At 41.9% G+C, this 26,817-nt stretch overlaps 1 protein-coding gene across 1 annotated transcript in view; it reads right to left on the reverse strand.

Annotated features, from left to right (window-relative positions):
* Positions 1–4,382: 4,382 nt before the first annotated feature.
* Gpc4 (glypican 4) overlaps positions 4,383–26,817 on the reverse strand; it is a 110,525-nt gene continuing 88,090 nt past the window's right edge. The window contains exons 4-9 of the mRNA XM_090326768.1: positions 14,642–14,807; positions 9,142–9,272; positions 8,899–9,045; positions 7,787–7,923; positions 7,120–7,295; positions 4,383–6,570 (exon numbers count right to left, since the gene is read on the reverse strand). Coding sequence (XP_090182894.1) covers positions 6,368–6,570; positions 7,120–7,295; positions 7,787–7,923; positions 8,899–9,045; positions 9,142–9,272; positions 14,642–14,807 — 960 coding nt within the window. The 3' untranslated portion in view covers positions 4,383–6,367. The remainder of the gene's footprint in view (positions 6,571–7,119; positions 7,296–7,786; positions 7,924–8,898; positions 9,046–9,141; positions 9,273–14,641; positions 14,808–26,817) is intronic.

Raw genomic sequence — 26,817 nt, forward strand, 5'->3', positions numbered from 1 at the left:
TGAGCTCTTCTGCTCAAGGCTAGCGCTCTACCACTGGGTCACAGCGCCCCTTCTGTTTTTCTAGTGGTTTATTGGAGATTAAGCATCTCAGGGTCTTTCCTTCCCTGGCTGGCTTTGAACCATGATCCTCAGATCTCAGCCTCCCAAGTAGCTAGGATTACAGGTGTGAGCCATCAGTGCCCTGCTCGACATTCCTTTCCTTCTATTTAGAGGTACCTACAGATACAGTACCAAATACAGTGAGTTTTGTGTCCTTGAGGCATGCAAACATGGGTCGGGTAGTGTTTTGGCTGGACTATTGAAATGACACCCCTGATGCCTTCTTTCCATGTGTTTTACTTGAAGAGCCCCAAATGACTGCTCTGCTAGGATCCAGGTACCGAATCCAAAAGCCAGGCCCTTAAATCCCTTTGATTAGACCAAAGATTCTCCAAGTATGAATTTGTGGCCAGCAGGGACATCTGTGTACTGGGTAGAAATGACAAAATCTCTGCCTCCAATTCGGGCCTACTGGATTAGAATTGGGATTGAGACCTAGCAATGGGTAGCTTACTTTTGGAGGCCGAGATCCTGTCTTCCATCTTCCCTCTTGCCTTTCCATACAGATTGCAGGTAAAGACATGTTATAATCACCTTATTGCTTTATGTTCTAGGTGGATTTGGAGACTCCCACAAGAGCCAGATCTCTGCTAAGCAAGGACTATGTTCCCTGGATATGTCATCGTGAGTCTGTTTCCCTATGACAAAGACCTTCAAATTATTTTCTTGGACGTTAACACAAGGTGGGCCACCTAGAGGTCCATCCATACAGTCCTGGTTTACCTGCAGGCTTGTGAGCCAAGTGCTAGGTTGAAGGAAAGTAAAAACTGTAAGAGAATAAAATTAATGCCATGTGGTGATGGCTCATGCCTGTAGTCCTAGCTATTCAGGAGGCTGAGAATTGAGGATCATGGCTCAATACCAGCCCTGACAGTAATGTTCATGAGATTCTTATCGCCAATAAATCACCCAAAAATCGAAAGTGGAGCTGGGGATCAAAGTAGGAGAATGCTAGCCTTGAACAGAACTCAGGAACAGTGCCCAGGCACTGAGTTCAAGCCCCACCACTGACAAAAAAAAAACCCAAAAAACAAAAAACAGAAAACAAAAACCAAAAAACCAAGGACGGGATTTGAACAAGAGTCCAGAGAAATCCTAGATCAAGACCTGTCCCTACTTTGTTCAGCATCTGCTGGGATTGCATGGACAAAGGCATCAGGAAATAACAAAAGCTCCGCACTCTTTGTTAGGCAAATGCAAGTCCAAATCTTTTCTTCCCCAAGAATAGATTTTTGTCTTTTAGTTGTCTTTCTTCTGGTGTGCAGTAAGATCAGTCCAGCACAGGGAACCCCTTAATCTCCTCATGTACAGTAGTACTTGTACATCTCTGTGGTATTCAATCGGTGACTTGGGTGTAGTTTCTGTAACAGAATCTTGTTGAGGGCACTTTAAGAAGGTCTGGTTATGTGGACTGGGCCGCACTTATCCTGAGATGTATTTACCTTCTCTCCCCTCTGCCCCCACTGATTAAAGCAGGAATTTGTTTTCCCTCCATAAACTATGGTGCTTATCTCAGCAGGTTGTATTTGCTTTAAGTGTTCAGCAGGTTGTCTTCCCAACACAGCACTTCACACCCCTATATCTTTCCCCACAGGGTCACAGGATACGAGGCTGTCTGGCCAGGGGTGTCTAAGGTCACTTGAGTTCATATCAGTTCTTCAAGAGTTGTCTGTTAAATGCCACAGAGGCTCCACGCATGATCCATCACCCTTAAAAGCCCACGGAGCAAGATACCAGTGTGCAAGATTCTAGGTCACACACACCATCTCATCAAGATTTGAGTCCTGAGCTTTGGGCAAAAAGAGTTGAGGGACAGTGCCCAGCCCCCCAAGTTTAAGCCCCATGACTGATGAGAGAGAGAGAGAGAGAGAGAGAGAGAGAGAGAGAGAGAGAGAGAGAGAGAGAGAGAGAGAGAGAGAGAGAGAGAGAGTCAGAGAGAATCTCATGGCTGTGACTCATGATCCTCAGATCTCAGCTTCCTGAGTAAGTTGGATTACAAGTGTGAGCTACCTGCACTCATGCATTCCACTGGTCTTTGAATTTCTTACCTGTCATTCTTGGACAAGCTACAGACTCATTTGTAGCAAAGAATGATTTCTATGCTGGAGGATTGTGTGGTGTAATTAAGGCAGCCTGGCCCTGGAGCCAAGCACATGGCTCTTGTCACCTCTCTGTCAGGTACTACAGGTGAATTTTGCAGAATGTCTAACAATTTCTTAAGTGTCAAAATTAGGGCTGGAAGCTCAAGGACAGCATGCTTACCTTGCATGTTTGAGGTCCTAGGTTTCATCCCTAGCGCTGGATACATAAAAAGTCAAATTGGATGGGGATGGTGATTCACTCCCAGCTACTCCAGAGACTGAGAAAGGAAGAATCAGTATGAAGCCTTGCCAGGGAAATTTTAGTGAGACTCTATCTATTTCAGACAGTTGGGCATACTGACACATGCCTGTCGCCCCAGCTATATAGGAGGCATATATAGGATTATAGTCCAGGTTAGCCTAGGAAAAACCAGGAGACTCTAAAAATAAAATTTTTAAAAGGGCTAGGTGTTATCACACAAGTGGAAGAGCAAGTGTGAGGCCCTGAGTTCTATCCTAACACACACACACACACACACACACACACACACACACACACACACACACACACAGTATCCATGCATGCATGGTAGTGTACACTGTACTCTCAGCTACTTGGGAGGCCAAAGCATGACAGTTGGAGCCCAAGAATTCAGGGATACCCTGAGAAACTGAGACCCAATTTAAAGAAAAAAATAGATACATGTGTAAGCTGGTACCTTACAGCTCTAATCCTAGTTATTAAGGAGTCTGAGATCTGAAGATCGAGTGATTCAAAGCCAGCCTGCATAGGCTGTGATTTTTTTTTTTTGCCGGTCCTGGGGCTTGAACTCAGGGCCTGGACACTGTCCCTGAACATTTTTTGCTCAAGGCTAGCACTCTGCCACGTGAGCCACAGAGCCACTTCAGGCTTTTTCTGTGTATGTGGTACTGAGGAATCGAATCCAGGGTGTCATGCATGCTAGGCAAGCACTCTACCACTAAGCTGTACTCCAGGTCCTAGGCTGTGAAATTCTTATGTCCAATTAACTACCTCCAGAAGTGGTAGGTATTTCAAGCTCTGGTCTGACACAAACACACCACCCCCCCCCCCCACACACAGATTTTTATTTTCACATTTTATACATACGCAGCCCTTCTCTAGTAGATACTGCCATTAATTTATTAGCCTTTTGCTATCCAAATTGACACATTCTGCCAACACAAAAGGAGTAATGTTTGTGAAAGACAGTTTACACCTGTTTTAATTTTGGTTCTACCATCATCATAACCGTCAGGCATCTAATACTCTGGGCGTTATCCCTGAGCAGTTTAGCTAAAGGCTAGCACTCTACCACTTGAGCCACAGTGCCACTTCTAGTTTTCTGGTGCTTAATTGGAGAATTGAGTCTCACAGCCTTTAGTACCTGAGCCAGTTTTGAACCTCGATCCTCAGATCTCAGCCTCCTGAGTAGCTAGGATTACAGGTGTGAGCCACCAGGGCCCAGCTAAATCTAAAATTCTTCAAAGGTCTTAAGATACAAAAAGTAGGTAAAGCCTTTGAAAGCAAAAATAACTTATAAATGACTATAAAACTTAACACGTTTACTTGTTATTCATTTCGCAAAAGTCCAAGCTCTAAAGGTTTTAAGATATTCAACTTGTCTTTATTCTTTTGGGGGGAACAGAAGCAAAGAAGCTGTCAGCTGGTCAGAAGCCAAGAGTTAACCAGTGAGACCTGAATGGAAAAATCTATTTGTTTATTTCATAGTTCAAGTTCAAAAGCAAGAGATAATTTAAATAATAAGAGGGTAACAGGAGGGGGGACGCAAAAAAAAGAAAACAAATCAGTAAGAGCTCAGAAGAACCTTCAAGAATTTTTTAATTCGGAAAATGTTATTGGCTTAGAGAACTTGACTGAAAGAAAACAGCTGGGCAGAGTTCAAGGTTTTAAATTAAAACCAATCTAACAAGATCTATGGGGAGAACTCTTTGAGCCATATTTTGGAGACTAGATTCTTTTCTACCAAGCAAAAAGTAATAGCAGTCTAAGCTAAAAAGGAAATTCCTCACAACTGAGGTAGTTAGCAAATAGCACATTTTGCAAGGCAGCTTCGCTATTTACAATCTATTTTTCCTCATACATAAATGGAGTGCCTTCTCAATTTTATGTCTTCTGTGATTTGATTTTTCTTAAAAAAAAAAGAACACTTACACACACCAGCCAGAATATGCCTATTTTATTAACATCATGCTTTAATAAATAACTGACTACTTCTAATAAAATCAAGCCTCTGTTTACAATAGCCCCCAAGATTCCATTTTGACCATTCTGCAGAATTTGGTGTTTAAAAAAACAAAAACAAAAACAAAAGCAAAAACAAAATTGAATGAAATGTAGACCCTGAGCTATCAAGTAATTATGTTTCAATATAAAAATAGAGAATTACTCTTATAACTGAAAAGTGAACAATAACACAAACAACCTCTCTAGGTTTTTTTTGTTTTTTTGGGTTTTTTTGGTTCTATAAAATTGGTTGGGATTTCCATGGCTGTCCAGAACCGGAAGAAACTTTACAGAATTTGAATCTTTCTGAAGAATCTCCTTTTAAAATGATCTGTTACATTCTCCTGGTTTTATGAGCTGTCTTTTGGTGAGGACACAAAGAAAGGGGTTTTAAGGGGCAAGGCAATTGTCAATCTTTGGCCTAGAACAATAGATAGGGCCTTTGCCAGTTGTGTAAGTGGCCAAGGGTCAGCGATAAGATGGATCTTCTCAGCTCTATCTCCTCCCATTTGCGCCCCCCCATTAATAAATGAGAAAATCTGGACAACTTGTTCTCTCCCTCCCACAATGAGCTGATTGGCTGGTAGAGGTGGTACACGCCTATAAATCACTGCAAGTCCTTTGCTTTACTGACCAGAGTGGGCTGGGCAAGAAAAAGACTCCAATTAGACATCTTACATCTCTTGAAGGAAAAAAGAAAACCCAAAAAACAAAAAGAAAAAACAACTGGGATCTAGAAACAATGCAAATGCATATACAAGAGACCAAAACTTTGCGTTAAGTGTTGACAGCTATTCCCTGAGCCCAAAAGCTTTATCCCAATTCTGACTCGCATGTAGCCAGCTCCTTTATATGGATGGGTTTAAAATCAGCCTCACTCTGCTAACAGAGAAGCAAAGTGACACTGCTGGTCATTCAGTGCTGCCACTGGGACAAACATTGAAAACAGGTCAAGATGGATGTGAAAACGGTTACACAGTGGTTGGTTAACTAGCCTGGTTTAAAAACAACTTAACAACATTCTGAAATGCAAGCACGATTGTGTGATAATGGGTATAGCCCAAATGCCTTCTACGCCAAGGCTCTTTTTTTCTCATAGGAAGAAGTACACTTTAAGTATAAACAGTTTTAGGAAGTGGACCTATATGTGCTCTTAGCTTAGTAATCCAACTCAATCAAAATGGGCCATCCGTTGTCTCTTCTAATCACCAGTGATAAAGTTATACCCTTCTTATCTGGATGTCTGACTACAATCTGACAAGTGGCCCAGACTGTAGATACAAGTGGCTACTTGTACCTTCCATGTTCATTTAATAACAATCAAAACCCCATATCACCTCCACTTCTTTCCAGATAAGGCAGCTAGTAAAATAACAGGGATAAATGGAAATTTTACGGCTTGTTGGGCTTTTACTTTTAATAAGATAACATGATAAATAAAACCTGCTTCTGTACAGCTATTTAATATTTCAGAAATACGTACATGTTACATGCCAAGAAAGGACCCTGGTTTTCTTGTAAGAAACAAGGTGAAATCATAATTGTGGGGGGGAACACCAAACAAAATGAGGGAAAAAAACAAACAAACAAACAAACAATAGTGATAAATTCACAAACGCACAACTAACTACAGTTCAGTACCTAACTGTTAGCCACATTTAACATGATTCAGAGGGATAGAAAGCATCTTTACGTATGAGTGCCTTCTGTCCCCTATTCCATTAAATGAAAGGGGGGAAAAAAGAGTCAGCGCTTTTTTTTTTTTTAAACCAGTGGCCACATAGTAAAAACTGTACATTGTTGTCCATTCCATCTTTAAAAAGCAAAGTCACTAGGATGGTAGAAAAGTGATATATCCGGTGCCTTTTAACTTTCTGACAATGAACCCTTTTTTTTTTTTAAAATCTCAGCATTTTGAGAATTATCTCCACTCTCTCTGCATAACTAGGAAGCAGATGCAGAAGAGAATGAGGAGGTAGGGCTGGGCGCCAATGCGGACCCCAGCACTGTCGGCTTTATCATTGGCATTCTTCCCTGCAAAGTCAGTGGCATTGTACTCTAACTCCCAAGGGCACTGGTGGTATTCACACCCACTACCGCTTCCTTCGCCACTGCTTTCATCACCTGTGTGGACAGAAAGAGAAAAGAAATTTCATCCCATGTGCTCTGATCACAAGGCACACATATATACATATGCACATATAAGCACATATACATACAAGGATGTATCTATATACACACATGTATGTATATAAATGTATATACATACATGTAGATGAGCAGCAGTGGCTCACATCTGTAATCCTAGCTACTATGGAGGCTGAGATCTGAGGATCGTGGTTGAAAGCCAACCCAGGGAAGAAAATTTGTGAGACTCTTTATCTCCAATGACCCACCAAACTAGCTGAAAATGTAGCAATGGCTCAAGTGGTAGAGCATTAGCCTTGAGCAAATGAAGCTCAGGGACAGCACCCAAGCCTTGAGTTCAAGCCTCAGGACCAGTACAAAAACCCCAAAACAAAATACCCAATGAAACAAACCACACACACACACACACACACACACACACACACACACACACACACACAAAGAAAGAAAAAGCAAAACAAAACATAAAACCATCACCACCACCACCACTAATAAAGCTCATACTTGAAAACTGAAAAGGCTTACTGATATCAAAGAAGTCCACATCATTCCCATTGTAAGCATTCTTCATTTTACTAGTCATAACCCGCAGAGCCATGATTTGACGAAGGACCACTATGTCTGGCTTACTAGTGTCCACTTGAACCTCTGGGTTATTGCCCTGGTTGGCTAAGCCATTTCCAGTCACTGCAAACAGGTACCTGAAGGCAGAAATGAGACCATGAACATGATTCAGGAAAGCAAAAAGGAAAGTGCAAAGGGATTTTTATCATATAGTTCTGCTAGATTCCACTATTTCTACGGAGCACAATTCAACGGAAGTGCTGCCATTTGTAATGAACTCTGATGGCTCCTTTTCCTGCACATAGGTCTTTGTTGCTCTCATTTGGCCAGGAGCTTTTGCAAACCATGCTGTTTGAAGTGTTTAAATGTCAGAGTCTAGCTTTTTCAGAATGCATACTTACCTAAGTCACAGAGCTATGGAATAGAAGTATAAACCCAGTACCCTGAACAAGGATCTGGGGATCTTTTCAACCCTGTACTACAAAATCCCAGGCCTTTCACACGACTTCTGTCAACCATGATCCAGCTTCTCAAGATGTCCATTGACAAGTGACTGGCTCCCAAACGCCCCCCAAGGTCATCCAGTTTATGAAGAGAGAGGTTGCAAATACATGCAACACCAGCTCACCTGCTTTTGCCTTTGCCATTCCAGCAGTCATCTTCGTTGCCATTTCCTGCAGCCATCCTCTCGTCATTACACACATTGCTAGGGAGAGATGACCAGAATTTCTTGGCCTGTTTCAGTTTCTCCTTAACATCAGTGACCTAATGAAGAGGACAGGAAAAAAATGGATATAAAACAACACAAAATCTTTACCACTTTTGGAAGTACCTTTTTGATAATGTTTCATTCTTTTCTTTGTTTCTTTTTCTTTCTTTCTTCCTTTCTTATTTTGTTTAGTGGGTATTGAGGGGTCAAACTCAGGGTCTCAGAGTGCTAGGCAAGAGCTCTACCTCACTAAGCCACATTCTCAGCCCTCAAACTCTATCTATCTATCTATCTATCTATCTATCTATCTATCTATCTATCTATCTATCTATCTAGTTTCTTTCTTTTATTTTCTGCTTTCTTTTCTTTCTTCCCCCCCCCCCACCAGTCCTGGGGCTTGAACTCAGGGTCTGGGCACTGTCCTTGGTCACTTTTTGCTCAAGGCTAACAGTCTGCCACTTGAACCACAGGGCCACTTCCAGCTGTTTCTGTGTATGTGTGTAGGAAAAATTGAACCCAGGGCTTCATACATGCTAGGTGAGCACTCTACCACTAAGGCTATGCTCCCGGCCCTTAAACATTTATAAATAAGTGGTATCCAATTCATTTTCAACTGTAGTCAGAAATAAAACATCCGGATCAAGTTTGTACTTTGAAGTCAGACATTCACAGCTCAAGCCTATAATTCTAGCTAGCCAAGAGGCTGAGACAGGTGGATCACGCTTCATGATTTAAAGCCAGCTCAGGCATGAAAGTCCTTGAGATTCTTATCTCCAATTAGTCACCAAAAAAGCCAAAAGTAGAACTGTGGCAAAGTGGTAAAAGTGCTAATCTTGAACACAAAAGCTTGGTGGTGGGGGGTGGGGAGAAGACAACACATTGCCCCAAAACAAATATAAAGAAATGTACTTATTTCCTGACATGAAATGGGTAGCCCCTCCCCAAATTGTATTTATTCAGGATTAAGCTTATATATTATACATCATCATATAGATCATTAAACATGGCTAGTCCCCCACCAAAGTGCTTACCAGTCGGTCCAAACTAGTGCCAGCTGCTGTGGTTGGGCGTTGCTCTGGATGATAAGGTCTGAAGCGGGCACTGAAGGCACTTTCGGAAATGGAACGGGAAATTCGTCCAGCTGGGAGGGGTTTGGGGGGTCCACAGCCCTGGAAAACCTGCATGGAAGTAAGGATGGATGCATCATGGAAGTCACATGGCAAGTGGAGGGGGGGGGCCTCCCTCTCCTGCCACCACTTTCCAGTTTTCATTACCTTCTGGGACACTTGAACGCTATTGTCCTGCATGTTCATGATGGCATCAGAGATCTTCACATCGATAGGATCCATGACCGATTCAATGTTAAAAGGACCCTCAAGCCTCTCTGCCACCAACAGCATGGCATCTAATGTGAGAATTGGGGAAGAATGGTACCACAAGAGAGGAAAAGCATTATTTCTAGAACAACCTTGGGTAATCAGTCTCATTATTTTCGATTTTTGTACTTAAAATATTTTTTCATACTCTTCTATTCCCCTACCCAATACTGGGGTTTGAATTCAGGAATTCCATTCTGCCTTTTTGTTGTTGTTCCTTTTTTTGTCAGAAGGGTGGCATTCTACCACTTGAGTCATGACTCTAGCCATTTATTTCTTGTGCTCTTGCTGTGGCTTGAACTCAGGGCATTGTGGATGTCCCTTGGCTTTGTCATTCAATGCTAATACTCTACTACTTGAGCCACACCTTCACCTCTGGATCTTTGTTGATTAACTGGAGGTAAGAATCTCATGGACTTTTCTGCCTGGGTTGGCTTTGAACTGTGATCCTCACATCTTAGCCTCCTAATTAAGCTGGGATTATAGGCATGAGCCTTGTCTAGCAAGATCCATTTCTTAGGTTTTTATATAAATTTCTATGACAACAAATTGTCTTCATTCTCTAAAGTATGAAAGGACCAGATGAAATGTTTTATTCTACAACAAGGAACCCAGTGAGGAATCTTCCATTCTGTGGATTATTCATTTGTTCGTGGGTAAGTGGCTATCATTGGAAGATCTGAGCCAGTACCAGGCTGACAAATTAAGGACTAGAGGATGACTAACCAACAAGCTAAAGCAAGTTCTCCTAGGATGTGCCTAGGGTTTTTCTACTTCTGAGTCAAAACCAGAAGTCAGTTAAAATCCTGGTATATCCATTGTTTATTTCCCCTTCACGATCCTTGAAGGAAACATACTTGGGAGAATGTAAGTGAAAGCATTCTAGGAATTATAGTGACCTTTCAAAAAATAAAACATTAAATAATACAAATTCTTTTTTTCTCGGTCATGGGGCTTACACTCAGGGCCTGCGCACTGCCCCTGAGCTCTTTTTGCTTAAGGTTGGTGGTCTATCACTGCGAGCCACGGTGCCACTTCTGATTTTTCTGGTGATTAACTGGACATAAGAGTCTCATAGACTGTTCTTCCTTGGTTGGTTTTGAGATCTCAGTGATCCTTAGATCTCAGCCTCTTGAACAGCTAGGATGACAGGCATAAGCCACCAGTGCTCAGCTAAGTAAAGGAATTAAGGTAAACTTCCAATTTCAAATGTAATGACCTCAGTTTATTTTAAAATAAAACATGTATCTCTTCTGATTCAAGTAAAAACATACTACAAGATACAGTGTTCATCCTCACTCATTGCCCAATCGCCATGTTTAGACTCAGAGTTCCAATGTTTCCCAGAAAAATGAAGATTCATTTAAACAATCAATGTTCTATTTGATTTCTTGTCATATATGAGGATTAGTGATCCTAACTACGCAGGAGGCTGAGATCTGCGGATCATGATTTGAAGCCATCCTGGACAGGAAAGGGATTTAGCCATGATAGACTATAATTGTGTGAATAGGATATTTCCTCTTATATCTGTAATCATAGCTAAAATCTGGGAATCACAGTTTGGATTACTTTCCAGAAGACTGGGTACCTTCTCCACTGCAGCCTATTACTTAAACCAAATTTGGTCACAAATCTTCCACCTTCAGTCTAGGAGAGATGCTACACATTTTGAACAGACAACTCTCAAACTTTCAACTCCAATTCTAATGTCACTAGCTCCAAGATAGCTCTTTGGGAATCAACATTTTTCTTAAAACAAAACAAAAGGACATTTTCCATCTCATAGAGTGCAGCAATGTGCTGGCAAAAGATTTCTGTAAACAAGTGGAGCACAACTTAAATGTGTTCAGCATTGTGAAGGCATTAGTGAGCTGCCACGAACGGAAAGCACAATGCCTTCATAAACCCACGACCATGGCTGGCTCCAAATAAAAATATTATGAATAGATAGATAATAAACATCCCAAATGCAGAGGTTTGAAGAAGAAAAGGAAAAAAAACAGTGCATTTTGTACCTACTTATGCCTCTCATGGTGAGGAAAAGCCAGCTCATTAATGTGTTTGTGAAAGACTGAAAGGAAACATAAACCCTGATTCTTTTGGCTGTTTGTGCCTTTGTAAACTCTGAGCTGGCCGGCCATATACAAGGGCCTGGGAATAGAGACTGAAGCCGGGCCTTTGTTGGTGCTGGTACCATGGTGCTGTGTGTTGCATGGCTGAAGAATGTGACTGAGGATGTGTTCTGCCAGCAGCCCATCGTTTGGGAGCCAAAGTTGCTTCCAACCCCAGAAGGAAGTCAGAATTGGCTCCCCATCTGCTCTACAGCAGCCCCCCTAAAGGGGAATAAGCTAGTAACTGGTGGCTCACACCTATCATCCTAGCTACACAGGAGGCTGAGATGTGACGGATCATGGTTCAAAGTCAATCCCTTTGGGAAATTCTATGAGATTCTTTTATTTCCAACGAATTACCCTAAAACCAGAAGTAGATCTTTAGATCAAAGTGGTAGAATGCTAACCTTGAGCAAAAAAAGGACACCCCCAAAAAACAATGCCCCAGGAGATGGTCACTTTGGTGTTTTCCCAGAAACCAGCTTCTGGTAGTGGTGGGGAGGTATTTAACTTGTTTTTCAGATTGAAGGTTTCATATTAACAGCATCTCCTCACCCCTCCACCCCCCGCAAATGAGATCTAAGTTGTTTTACATAATTGAGTCTATTTGGTAAGAGTTGAGAGACTTCCCCAGCAATTCCTGAACAAATTGTGAAAGGAGGCAGAGAGGGAGGGCATAGTTACAAGAAGCAGTCTTGGAAAAGTATTCCATCCTATACTGAAAGATCTAGAACACTGGAGTTATCCATCCTGATAGTCCCAGCAACCAGGCATCCCCTTCTCAGAGGCAAAGCCATTTCTTTGGCATTGTGCTGCCAATAATCAGAACTTACAGGCTCAAGCCTGTAGTCCTGGCTGCTCAGAAAGGCTGAGATGAAGGTATCCGTGTCTAAGGCCAGTCAGGACAGAAACGTTCCCAAAGACTCAATCTCCACCAATGAGTAAGCACTATGAAGCACAACTGTCATCCCCACTGATGCAGGGAGACCTTAAGTAGGAGGATCAAAGTCCAGACTTGCTTAGGTATAAAGCAAGAATTTGCACTGAAAATCACCAATGCAACAAGGGACTGTTAGTGTGGTGTGGCTCAGGAGGTAGAGCGCCTGTCTAGCAACTACAATGCCCTGAGTTCAAGCATCAGCATTGCAAAAAAAAGGGAAAAATGGAACAAGATGGAAAAAAAATCCCTTGCCTGATGCTGGTGGCTCACGCCTATAATCCTACCTACTCTGGAGGCTGAGACTTGAGGATCAAGGTTCAAAGCCAGCCTGGGCACAAAAGAACCTGAGACTCTTATCTCCAATTAACCTCTAGAAAATGGGAAGTGGGGTTTGGCTCAAGGATAGGGCAGTAGCCTTGAGCTGAAGAGCTCAGGGACAGCGCCCAGGCCAAGTTCAAGTCCCATGACCCACACACACATACATAAAAAATTGGGGGCCGGGAGTTTGGCCTAAAGGTAGAGTGCTTGTCTAGCATGCATGAAGACCCAGGTTCAATACCTTGGAACCACATACACAGAAAAAAAAAAGCTGGAAGTGGTGCTGTGGCTCAAGTTGTAGAGCTGTAGCCTTGAGAAAGCCCAAGGACAGTGCCCAGGCCCTGAGTTCAAAGTCCCAGGACTGGCAAAACAAAACAAAACAACCTCAAATACAGGAAGTAAATTATAAACTTGACATTTGAGTAAGCGGATCAGACAGACAGGCTTTGTTAAATGAGAGAGGGTTTCTGCCATGAAGGGGAGGAGGGGAAGGGGAGGAGGAGGGGAGAGAGAGACAGAGTCTTCCCTTTCATGAGATTCTGCTTCTCCAAGTGTAAAAAGACTTTTTTTTTTCAGGCAGGCCTTCTTGCTTTGAGCTATTTAGGCCACAATTGTGTTGAAGTGCTTAATATTCACTTTTTTTTTCCTGTGTTAGTATTCTCAAGAATCTGTTGGAACCAATTTACTGATGCACTTTCAAACAGAGTTAATATGGTAATTAGCTCTCGTGCAAACTAAAAAGCATTCTCCAACCCCAATTCATCCCCACCAAAAAAAAAAACCAAACAAAACAACAACAACCCCCCCCCCCAAAACCTTGCAAATTATATGCATGTTCCCATGACGTGGACAAATAAGTGAAAAATAAGTTCCTATAAAGACACTCCAACTCTATAATTATGCAAATGTCACTGGGGGATGGGGAAAGTGAGTTTGTTTTTTGCAAGTTGCTAGTAAATGTGCAAAATTCCTCTAATACTCTACACTGGAGGCTTTACTGCTGGTCATTGAAATCTCAGGACTAATATTATATGCACTTAGTAGGCAAACTATTTGATGGCTAGGTGTTTGAATTAGGTTTAATTGTGCTTTTGCTAAAAAGTCATAATTAATCCTATTTGGAAGGTATATACAGGTTTTTCTTTTTCTTCTTTTTTGGTCTTGGGGCTTGAACTCAGGGCTTAGGCCTTGTGTCTCAGCTCTTTTGCTCAAATGATTAATTGGTAATAAGAGGCTCAAAGACTTTTCCTGTCCAAGCTGGCTTTAAACTGTGATTCCCCAGATCTCAGCCTCCTGAGTATCTAAGATTACAGGCATGTGCTACTAGCCCCTGGCTAGGAATCATTTCTTAGATTACCAGAGGAAAAGTCCTCCTGCTCCCACAAGAGTAGTTCCTGACAGTTAAATCCCCTATAAAAATAAAATCCTTAAATTTCCAGAGTTCTCCTGATCCAAAGAAAGAACAAGTAGGTGTTGTGGAAGATGAGGTTGCATTATATGACATTTATAAAGCTGCTTTCACTGCTATGGCGAGGCTTGTATTGTAGTAGTCAGCTCAGATGTGAAACTAAAACTGAGCTTTAGGCAAAAAAAAATACCAAAAAGGTCTTTGAGTATTATGATTCATGGCTGGTATTCATTCTATCTAATCATCTTCAGAAATCCTACCCTTCAAGGGAGCATTTACTTGTAATTATCATTTTACTAACTTCAAAGTATTGAGCAGAGTTGAGACTCTGGAAAATACTAGGCAATTAATACTAAAACGGTGATTTTATAGTTGGCAATTACAGCATTTCTTTTTCTTGCCAGTCCTGGGGCTTGAACTCAGGGCCTGGGTGCTGTTCCTACGCTCTACCACTTTCAGCCTTAAAGCCACTTGTGGTTTTCTGATGGTTCATAGGAGACAATCTCACAGACTTCCCTTTTCAGGCTTGAACTATCTACACCCAGCTAGAACTAGAACATTGTGCGTGCACAGGTTGAACCACCTGTAGCAATTGAAACACATCAATCCAAGGCTCACCTATAAAGTTGTTCCATTCGAAATCAAGATCCCCTTGGTTCGCCAAACAGCCTCTCATGATGTTGGAGCAGTAGTTGTAACAAGGTTTCACAGTCGCGAGCCCCTGGCAGTGGGAACAATAGATCATCTTCAAGAGTGCCTGGTTACACTGGGCTGTGGGATTCACCTACACATGTGAGGAGAAGAAGAAGAAGGGAAATAAATGGTAGTATGGTAGGGCTGTAACATAACACAGGAATAGCAAAGCTATTCAGCTGCCACTGAAGATTTAGCCAGGAATCTAAGGATCAGGGCCTGGCCTGCCTCCAGTGAACAAGATAGATCAAGATCAGATAAATGGGGGGCTGGGAGGGGAGATCACATAAATAGACCATATGTACTGGAGAGGCAAAAAGGGAGTAGAGGATGAGCATCTTTCTTTCCTTCTTATATGCCGAGAATGCAATCTGGGGCCTTGTGCATGCTAGGCAAGCACTCCATGGAGGCTACATTCCCAGACGATCACGTGACCTTAAACAAACAAGCTCCATGCACCTCCTACCTTTTAAACTTCCATTGCTCCTAAGCCCCTCTTTCTCTGTCTCCCGATCTTCTTTTTTGTTTCCTCACCCCTCAGAGACATTGAACATAGCTCAATGACTTCAAAGTCCTTTGGACAAAAATAACATCTTGGCCTAAAGATCAGTCACAAGATGAGATGAACTAACAGTTTACCTTCACCTGCCCTGTGGCCTTTCAATGGCCTCATCTAGGATCCTTAAAAGATGACTGTGCTTGCCTCTGCCAGGCTGCAACCCAGGCAAAGCTTCTTCTCAAACACAGACCCATGAGTTGCCCTTTGAACATTCCATCTCTAATCAAGCATACCCCCAGTACACTGGAGGCTAAAAGTTTGGGGAGAAGATGAGGAATAGTGAAGATGAAAACAATATCGAAGTGAGACTGGGCTAACCACCCTATTCCTTGTTTCCATGAATACTTTCATTAAAAAGGTTCCTGTCCCATACTGAATAATTCCTGGCATAGTCTCATTCTTCTAGTCTCCTCTGTCAGAGTGGATAAGCAGAGGGAACAGAGGCTGTAAAAGGGACAGTGGCTGACCTAGTGTTTTACATGTTTGGGGGTTATCACTTTGGACACCCCTTCTGCTGTACACTTCCCATTTAAAACCCCTTCTAGCCCCCTCTCTAGCCTAAGAGAAGGAAGATCAGGCAACAACAAGATGGTAATTATCGGGGCCGGGAGTTTGGCCTAGTGGTAGAGTGCTTGCCTAGCATGCATGAGGACCCGGGTACGATTCCTCGGTACCCCACATACATAGCAAAAAGCTGGAAGTGGTGCTGAGGCTCAAGTGGTAGAGTGCTAGCCTTGAGAAAGTCTAAGGACAGTGCTCAAGCCCTGAGCCCAAGCCCAGGACTGGCAAAAAAAAAAAAAAAAAAGATGGTAATTATCTACACTAAAATCACCACTCCCTACAAAGAATTAGGAGGTTTCCGCAGTTTCTAACTAGTCCCAAATGTTCTCATAGGCATTAGTGTCTTAAGTATGTATGTATTCATGTACAGTAAAATCTTGGCTAACTAATACTCTGGATAGCAAAATGGTCATTCCTTCAGTCATAACATTGTTAGGATTAAGATATTCATTTATGGAGGAGCATGCAGGCAGAAAATCTAGAGGAGCATGCGAGTCTGGGTTGGAAGGGGCCTTATGAATTATTAAATGTTGTTCTCACATTTGAAAGATAAGAAAATGGAAGGCAAAGAGAGGAAGCGACTTGGTCACAGCCATCCCGTTATGTTGGAATTCAGTACTTCATCTAATCCAACATTTGTGACAAGAAGAAAAAAAAAGAAAGCAAGCTCACTTTTTCCCAAGGTCACGTTTTCCTGCGTTCTTAAAATAACATAGAAATTTATTCTTAAGCATTGATTATTTTTTTCCTTTGGGCTTAATTATGTTCTACAAGATCTCAACTTCTTCTATGGGTTAGCCTGGTCTATCTAGTGACACTCTGTCCACACACACACACACACACACACACACACACATACACACACAGATAAGAAAGATCATGGTGATAGTTTTTAATATTATAAAGAACATAGAAAGCTAGTGTGTTAAGAAATAGTTATTGATCACTTATGTGGCAGGGATAAGTCTAGAATGAATGTCACATACAAAGAAAATACAAATTTCTTTTACTTGTGTGTGTGTGTGTGTGTCTGTGTCTGTGTGTGTCTGTGTCTGTGTGTGGAGGGGTTGTCTTGGGGCTTGAACTCAGGGCCTGAGCTCTTTTGCCCAGGCTAGTATTCTACCACTTTGAACGACAGTGGCACTTTTGCTTTTCTCGTGATTCATTGAATATAAGAGGTCTCATGGACTTTCCTATCCAGGCTGGCTTTGAACTATGATCCTCAGATCATAGCCTCCTGAATAGCTAGGATTTATAGGTGTGAGCCACCATGACTGGCAAGACTACATTTCTTTTTGGACAGTGTCACCCTTTCCCTCCTGCTGTCCCAGTTTTTTTCCTCCATTCTCCACACACAGGTTGCATAGTCATTTTCTGCAGTGTCTAGTGAGTGCCACTGCTGCATCCGTTTACCCTTTGTCCCATAATCCTTTTTTTTTGAGGTTGGACAGATAATGCTAGAAATGAATTGCATTCTTGGTTCAACTGCAAATGAAGTCATGTGCGCAGTAACCTTGTAATTCCTCCTCTAAAATAGGTGTACATGGGCCAGGGGTTTGGCCTAGTGGTAGAGTGCCTGCCTAGCATGCACGAAGAACTGGGTTTCATTCCTTGGTATAACATACATTAAAAAAGCCGGAAGTGGTGCTGTGGCTCAAGTGGCAGAGCTCTAACCTTGAGGAAAGTCCAAAGACAGTGTTCAGGCCCTGAGTTCCAGCCCCAGGACTCGAAGAAAAATAAAATAAAATAGGTGTACATAGTCTCTAGTTTTAAAATGTGACACCAGATGAAATGCCATAGTAGAGTTTTATTAAAGGAAGATTATGAAGCTGGGTTTGGCAGCTGCATAACTACTAAAAATTATCACAAGGAACTCAGAATATGGTATGGAAACACTAAACAATACCAGAACTGGAAAGAGAAATGGAGAAGTTATCCTTGGTAAACTAGGCTAAACTTTTTAAGGTCCCTGGTCAAGTACAGACAACGCCCCTGAGTCAGCTTGAAGAAGTTATAGAAGATGAATCTCCGTCCATCAATCCCCTTTAGATAAAGGGACCAGGGAATCATTGGGCGAATTCACCGAATCAGGCCTTAGGTTAAGCTGCTTTAACCAGTTTGTGCAGAAATTTGCAGGCAATCCAGCAGGAGGTGTGACATTCCATTGGAGTTCCTGAGAGATGAAGCTGCCGCCACATATTCTGCCCTGCCTGATTCCACCACCACCGCACCGCTGTTTCCTGAGAGGACTGGAACTAAAACCTCTTGGTGATGGGACATTCTGTGCTAAACTCAAAGCCCCCTAGGTGGTTGCAGCCATTATAGTGACTCTGGATGGGTGAATTTTCCATCCAGTGCTGAACAGCCTAGACATGGGAGATGCTAAATGGGTATGAGGACTATGGGGCCCCCAGAGGAACCGTAATCCCCACCCGAGGGATACGCACCTGCAGTTGACAGGTGTAGGCACCTGCGTGAGGTGAAGCTAAGACTGCAAGGAGACGGCCTAAACGGCCATCAGTTTCGGGGTCTCCTGCGGGACACGCCCGATAGCATGGAAGTTGGCCTCTATTATCAGGGCCTCTGTCTCCCCTCTCAGATTAATGCTTACCATAATTAAGATATTGCCTAAATCTAAGATGAAGGGAGGAGATGTGGGAGACATTCTCCCCCTCCCTGAATTCTTAGTGTAAGAATGTGTCTGCATCTTGTAATTAGTTCACTAAGCAACACATGCCTGCTTGCGTTGATATGCAAACATCCTACCACCTGGCCTCTACCCAGAGCAGGAGCAAACATCCTACTACCAGACCCCCTACCCTGAGCAGTTCCTATACCCCAACCCCCTCCTGCCTCTCCTGAAGAGGCATATAAACCCCTGTGTAAAAAATAAAATTTGCAGCTTGATCAGGGAAAAAAAAAAGAAAGGACATATAAAATACCAAAGTCAGAGAAAAATCTGGCTTTCATCTCACAAATCACCATATAACAGTTCACATGAAAGGAATTCAGAACCTGGGAAGCAACTCTGTCAGGGGTGATAAGGCCCCCTTAAGGGAAAGGTTTTACATACATACATACATACATACATTTATTTATTTATTTATTTATTTATTTATTTATCTGCCAGTCCTGGGGCTTGAACTCAGAACCTGGGCACTATCTTTGGGAAATTTTTGCTCAAGCCTAGCCCTCTACTGCTTGAGCCACAGCTTCAAGTCTGTCTTTTTGGTGGTTAATTGGGAGACAAGAGTCTTATAGGCTTTCCTGTCTGGGCTGGCTTTGAACCTTAACCCTCAGATCTCAGCTGTCACTGATGCTCATGATGCTGGACCTAGGGCTGGAAGTTTGGCCTAAGGGTATAGTGCTTGCCTAGCATTCACGAAGACCTGGGTTTGATTCCTTGGTACCACATACACAGAAAAAAGCCAGAAGTGGTACTAAGGCTCAAGTGGTAGAGCTCTAGCCTTGAGAAAGTCCAAGGATAGTACATAGGCCCTGAGCTCAAGCCCAGGACTGACCAAAAAAAAAAGATGCTGGATCTAGAGTGATAAGAACTATCTCCATAGTGACTACCCAGTGCAGAGTCTCTTCACTGGGTAAGCCAAATGATCCTCTTTCTCTTGGAACCTGGGTTGTTAAGAGCCAAAAGTGTGCCAACTAACCATAAGGAGAAATCTTCCACAAATTCCTAATACTCTGTTCATATGCTCATTAGCAAATTGTTCTTTTTTTTTCTTTTTGTTGGTCGTGGGAGTTGTACTCTGGGTCTGGGTGTTGTCCCTGAGCTCTTCAGCTCAAGGCTAGCGTTCTACCACTTGAGCCACAGAGCCACTTCCCAAATTGTTCAGTTTTTTAAAAAAGCAAATTAAGAAAACCTAGCAAGGCACAAATGGCTGAAGCCTGTAATTTTAGCTACCCAAGCAACTAAGATTTGAGGATCGCAGTTTGATGTCACCTAGGCAGAGAAGTTTATGAGACTCTTATCTCCAATGACCCACCAGAAAACTGGATGTGGAGCTGTTATTCAAAGTGGTAGAGCATTAATCTTGAGTGAAAAAGCTCAGACAACAGCACCTTGACCCTAAGTTCAAGTCCCACAACAAATGGAAAAACAAAATTGGATCAAGAAATACTTTCTTCTGGGGCTTTACTAGTTATGAAGATCTTATTAGTTCTTCACATTTTATTCCCTGGCAGCAATCAAGATGATCAAGTACTTTCTTTGAGTACTCCAAAACTTCACTAAAGTAGATTTACTCAAGGAAAGCAAAATTAAGTAGTAAATCATCATGCCACAAGAGGATTAATAAAAAGGTAACTAGACTCCAAGGTCTTCCTGTAATCCTCATTTATGCATGTATTCTCTACAGCCCAGGATGCCACTTAAAAATGTTCATTTCAATCATGACTTTGGGGCACACAGCTCAGAACTATTTGATGTGGCTCTTTTATTTAGAAGAGGTTTTCTTTATTCTTCTGTTTTTCTTTTTGAGTGAGATGTCAGTGACTTCCTGAATTCCTGGAGCTGGACTAAACATCAAGGTGGAAGTTATGGTGGTTTTTTTTTTCAACTTTCTTTTTGGGGGGTGGGTCAGTCGTGGGGCTTGAACTCTGGACCTGGGCATTGTCTCTGAGTTTTTCAGCTCAAGGCTACCACCTTACCCCCAGAGCCACAGTACCACTTCCATGGTGGGTTTTTATTTTCTTTACAACTCACCCCCGCCCCCACCCAGACTTTTCTTAGAGACATAGTAGTTATTTCTCAAAATCAAATGAAGACAGAACAGGAAAAATACGAAAACCATATACTCTTCTTTCCCCAAACTCTGAACAACAACAAAAAGAATGACTTCAAGCCATTCTCAGAGAGAAAAATGCTTATTTAAAAGTTTTTATGGTTTTCATGGTTAGGAGAACCTTGAAGTCAAGATTCAAGAGGAAAAGATTCTGTTTCATGACAGTCACTATAAGTTGCTTATATTGGATTTTATTAACTTATATGATGTATTTAGTATTCCAGGCACCAGTCTAAGTTTCTTAGATGTATGAACTTATTCATGAGTCCTGATAATTGTATGAGGCAAGTATCAGTATGTCATTTCACAGAAGAAGTAGAAATAGTCCCAAAGAGATGAAGGAATTCACGCAAGATCTTCTAGTAAATAAATGGCCAAGTTTTGAGCCCACGTAGTTTGGTGTTCCAGTGTTTGAGTACGTGACTTCTTTGATATGTATTTAATAGTTTTTTCAGTGTAGTGCTTGGGTATTCAAGCTGGGATTTTTGTGCATCCAGGCAAAAACTCTTACTATAGTTTGAACTAGCATTATTTCTCAAGGCCTTCTCCTAACCTTCACACCACGCACAGTAAAATCTCCACATATACTCAACGTGGCTATGGGCTAGATGCTTATTAGAGATTATTTCATTTATCAAATAAATTTGTTTTTATCTTGAGCATAAATTAAGAGTCACTAGACTCTTAGATGAGAGAATATATTCTTTAATTAAACAATAACTTATAGAGTGCCAGTATTATATCTTTAGAATTTTCCAAGTACTACAGGGGTAACAAAAAAATAATTGGAGTCAGACGCTGCTGGCTCATACCTGTAATCCTAGTTATGCAGGAGGCCCAGATCTGAGGATGAACACAGTTCAAAGCCAGCCCAGGCAGGAAAGTCCATGAGACTCTCATCTCTCATGAAACAGCAGAAACCAGAAATGGATCTGTGGCTCATGTGGTAGAGTGCAAGCCTTGAGCTGAAGAGCTCTGGACAGCACCCAGGTGAAGAATTCAAGCCCCATAACCAAACCATCAACAAAAAAGTCCCTGCTTCCAGAATTCAAGGGCTCATTAAAACAGCTGGGTATAGAAAAAAAATTTGCCAGTCCTGGGGCTTGAACTCAGGGCCTGAGCACTGTCCTTGGGCTTTCTCAAGTCTAGAGTGCTGCCATTTGAGCTATAGCATCACTTCCTCCTTCATTTTTCTATGCACGTTGTACTAAGGAATCAAACCCAGGTCTTTGTATATTCTAGGTAGGCACTCTATCACTAGGACAAACTCCACTTCCCCTCTCCCCCCCCAAAAAAACCATTCTTTTGGCTGGAAAATAGTTGCCTAGTATGAGTGAGGCTCTCCATCCCTCAACCCCCCCCCAAAAAAACCAAACAAACAAAAACAAAGCCCAAAACAAAACAAAACCCAAATCCTCCTTAAAAAAAAAAAATTCACATTTTAGCACAGTACTAACATTGTCAAAAACTGACTACTCAAAAAGGATGTCATTTGGGCCGGGAGTGTGGCCTACTGGTAGAATGTCTCCCTAGCATGCACGAAGACCAAGATTCCATTCCTCAGTACCACATACATAGAAAAAGCTGGAAGTGGTGCTGTGGCTCAAGTGGTAGAGCTCTAGCCTTGAGAAAGCCCAAGAACAGTGCTCAGGCCCTGAGTTCAAGCCCCAGGACTGAAAAAAAAGTCAGTGAAAAAAGAATCTTCATTTTCTTTTTATTTTTTGATTTTCATTTCTTTTATGGCCAAAGATGTTGAACATTTCTTCAAGAGTCTATTGGCCATTCTTACTCTTTGTTTTGAGAAATCTCTCTTTTAAGTCTTTAGCCCAATTACTAATTGTTGCTGTTTCTTTGAGGATTTATTTTTGTTCCTTTTTAGCTTATTAAGATTCATTAAAAATACTCATCTCCGGGGCTGGAAGTGTGGCCTAGTGGTAGAGTGCTTGCCTAGCATTCATGATGGCCCAGGTTTGATTCCTTGGTACCACATACATAGAAAAAAAAGCCAGAAGTGGTGCTGAGGCTCAAGTGGCAAAGTTCTAGCCTTGAGAAAGTCCAAGGACAGTGCCCAGGCCATGAGCTCAAGCCCAGGACTGGCAAAAAAAAAAAAATTAAAAAAATATCTCCAAGTGAGCAACAAAAACAGCCTAAAGAAAAGGTATGGCTCAAGTAGGACAGTGCCAGTCCTTAGAAGAAATGCTAAGGAACACCACCCTGAGTTCAAGACTCAGCAATGGCACAATAAACAAAAATCAAACCACAGCAATGACCAAAAAAAATGAAATAAAATACACCTCATTTTGGACGGGAGTATAACTCAGTGGCACTTCGACTGTGTGTTCCATTCTGAGCATTGTGAGAAAACAAAGAAAAAAAGAAAAACCAAAGAGAACTAAACTCCCTCACTCCAGCCTGAGCTTATACATATAACATCTGCACATCGTATCTGCTATAAAAATCCTTTACAAAAAAAAAAGTCTCTTCTGCTAAGACTCTTTTAGCATACATGGAGCCTTACTGCCAAATAACCTGCATTTTCCCAACACCACATTAAAAACTACTACAAAAAAAAAAGGCCAAAGAACTTTTCATGCAGCCTGGATTTCATTTCGGTAATTCAGAACGAGCCTGAAGCTACATTATACATAATGGCAGTCAACAGGCTGCACTGAAACACATTGTCCTTTAGTTGATTCCAACTCCTAACATACATTCATTGCACAATTGTTTTCCCCCCCTCCCCAGTCAATAGTACCAATAAACAGAAAAGGTCTAGATTGTTATCTGTTGCTTGGTAACCTAAGCACCCAATAAAAATAACAGGAAATCGTTCACAAAATTATGTTAAGAGTAAGAGATAGGAACCCACATTGGCCCTGGGATGCGATTTGATGTGTTTATTTAGCAATTTCCTAAAACAGTTCTTTTGAATGCAATTCACACTCACAAAGGAAGGAGCATGAGAAGTTCCTTAGTATTTATCTGATAGCAGAATTTCATAAGCATTACAAAACATACGGAATATAGAATTCCTTCAGAAATACTTGTGGATGGATTGTAGCTAGAATTGAAGCTGTATAAATACTTGAAAGGGTTTCTTATTGCGGTATGAATGGATTAGACTCAGTTATGGCCTTTAAGTTGAAGTATCACGACATGAATTTAGCTCTCTATTCATGTGTGTGCGTGCGTGTGCTTGCACACCAGTAGCACAGCTTGAACTCAGGGCCTAGGTGCTCTCCTTGACCTTCTTTTGCTCAGGAATAGGGCTCTACCAATTGAACCACAGGCTCCATTTCTGGCTTTTTTTTTAAAGTCTCACAGACTTTCCTGCCCAAGCTGGCAGCAATCCATGATCCTCAGATTTCAGCCTCCTGAGTAGCTGGAATAATAGGCATGAGCCACCAGTACTGCACAACTATTATTTTGAATATGCATAATCTTGAGTTGCTCAGCTCTTGGCACCTCTTTCAAAACTAGCACCTCTCTCTCCACCACAGCTTGAGTTCTGGTCTTTACAATTATGACTGAAAAATCTTATTTAGTGTTGAGTAAATGTCAAATTCTGAGTTCTTTAAAAGGCTGTGTATTAATCACTTTTTAAATATACATTTATAACAATTTGGAGAAATGGCCAATTAATTCCTTTTCTTTTTTTCTTTTGTCAGTAGTGGAGCTTGAACTCAGGGCCTAGGCACTGTTCCTCAGCTTTTTCAGCTCAAGGCTAGTGCTCTAGCATGTTGAGCCACAGCACCACTTCCAGTTTTCTAGTGGCTCATGGGAGATAAGTGTCTCACAGACTTTAATGCCTGGACTGGCTTTGAACTGTGATCCTCAGATCTCAGCTTCCTAAAAAAGCTAGGATTACTCCTGTGTCAGGGTGTTATGAATAGAAAAGTGAAGGAATTCAGTGGAAATTACTTTTAGGGCAGGACAGTCACTTAGACATCTGTGGTAAGGCACCAACTTCTAGTTATAGCCTCTGGAAAGAGGGAGGGAGGGAGGAAGGGGGAGAGAGGGGGGGTGAGAGAGAGAGAGAGAGAGAGAGAGAGAGAGAGAGAGAGAGAGAGAGAGAGAGAGAGAGAGAGAGAGAGAATGTATGTGTATTCATAGTCCCTTATGTCAGTGTTAATTGATATCATGAGAATTCAACTCTTTTGGCATAGGAACTATTAATTTTCATGGTGCCTGTAATCATTTGTGCATTTCTCAAAAACCACAAGAAACTTCACCCTTCCAGGCAAAATGGCTACTGCCAAGCAGGTAAGGGACATGTATGAGGGACCATGACAAGAAGAAATACAAAGGCTTTTTGACACCACAGTATTCTTGAAGCATCTGCTACTAATTAAGAGGACTTGGCTGAAGTTTCAGTGGTAAAGCTCAGAAGAGTAAACTGGAATCATTGGATGTTTCGGCCCACAAAAACTAAAACAAGGCAACGTTGCTTCAACTAAATACTGCCTGTCAGTTGAAGGAAGGCAAGTTTGCTGCTTGCTGCTAATGGATTTTTCAAAGGCCTAACGGTGATCCAGGCATTGCTCAATTTGTAACTGCAACCCTTCTGTTGCAAGAGTAAACTGGAAATGCAGGCTGTCCACTCATAAAGAGAAACATCTCCAAGTTGACTATTCAATAAATAACCCTGCCCCTCCCCCCTTTTAAGGCTCAAAGCAACTAATTAAATTAGGAGCCAAGATGTAGTATGTTTATTTCTTGCATTGTTCTTTAAAGTGCACTTGGACAGGGGTTTAGCAGGAGTAAGAATTTACACATAGGTGGGGAAAAATTGCCAAGTATGGTGGCTCAAGCCTGTAATGCTAGCTATTTGGAAGGCACACTATATGTGGAGATTGTAATTGAAGGCTAGCTGGAGCATAAACGTTGAAAGGAGTTCAACCAATGTCTGGATACAGAGGCATGAATCTCCGCCAGTGCTGGTGGCTCATACCTGTAATCCTAGCTACATAGGAAGTTGACATCTAAGGGTATTGGTTCAGAGCCAGCCTGGACCAGAAAGCCCATGGGATTCTTTTTCATATCTCTTAAGTTTTTTTTTTTTTGGCCAGTCCTGGGCTTGAGCTCAAGGCCTGAGCCCTGACCTTGGACTTTCTCAAGGCTAGAACTCTACCACTTGAGCCTCAACAACACTTCTGGTTTTTTTTTGCCATGTGTGTGGTACCGAGGAATTGAACCCGGTCTTTGTGCATGCTAGGCTAGCACTCTACTACTAGGCCAAACTCCCCCCACGTATGGGATTCTTATCTCCAATGAACCACCAGCAAACTAGAAGCGCTCAGTGACATCATCCAGGTACTGTGTTCAAGCTTCAATACCTAACCACTCCCAACTCCAAAAAGAAAGAACAGAAAGAGAAGCACAAACAAGAGGTTCACAGTCCATGTTAATTGGGCCACAAAGAAAAAAATCTTAAAAATAAACTACATAAAAAGGGACTAGTAGACTGCAGGTGTAGCTCCTGCTGAGCAAGCAAGAGACCTTAATTCAGTCCCTACTGTCACCAAAAATTAAAACTGCTTTAGTACCCAAAGCAGTAGTGCTACCTTTTGTTCTTTTCAGCTGAGGACTCTTGAAAGGAATTGGTACAAAAGGGCAAATGTACTAGGTGAATTGCAATACATGTTATTTTCAATGCAGATTAGCCACGTACTTTAAAAAAAAAACCCAAAACTTGTAATTTCATTTAATTTTTATGTGGTACCAAGGACTAGAACCCAGGGCTTCATGTATACTGGGCAAGCACTTTATCACTAAGCTACATTCCCAGCCCCAACTGTGTATTCTTCTTTTTTTTGAGGAGGGAGGGGGTCAGTCATGGGGCTTGAACCCTGGGTCTAAAGAAAGTACCGAGAGCTCTTCAGCTCAAGGCTACTGCTCTACCACTTGATCCACAGTACCACATCCAGTTTTCTGGTGATTAATTGGAGATCAGAGTCTCACAGACTTTTTAGTGCCTGGGCTGGATTTGAACCTTGATCCTCAGATCTCAGCCTCCTGAATAGCTAGGATTACAGGTGTGAGCCACTGGTGCCAGGCCTAACTGCAAACTCTTTTAGGGAATTTGACCTAAGTATTTCCAATAGTCTATTTCCATATTCTAAGTTTAATGGTGCTGAACTTGGCAATGAAGACCAAAAGGATCTCCTTATCCTAGCTTCATA

Source organism: Megascapheus bottae, chromosome X (genome assembly GCF_031878675.1).
Source record: "Megascapheus bottae isolate mThoBot1 chromosome X, mThoBot2.hap1, whole genome shotgun sequence".
Classification (NCBI taxonomy): Eukaryota; Metazoa; Chordata; class Mammalia; order Rodentia; family Geomyidae; genus Megascapheus; species Megascapheus bottae.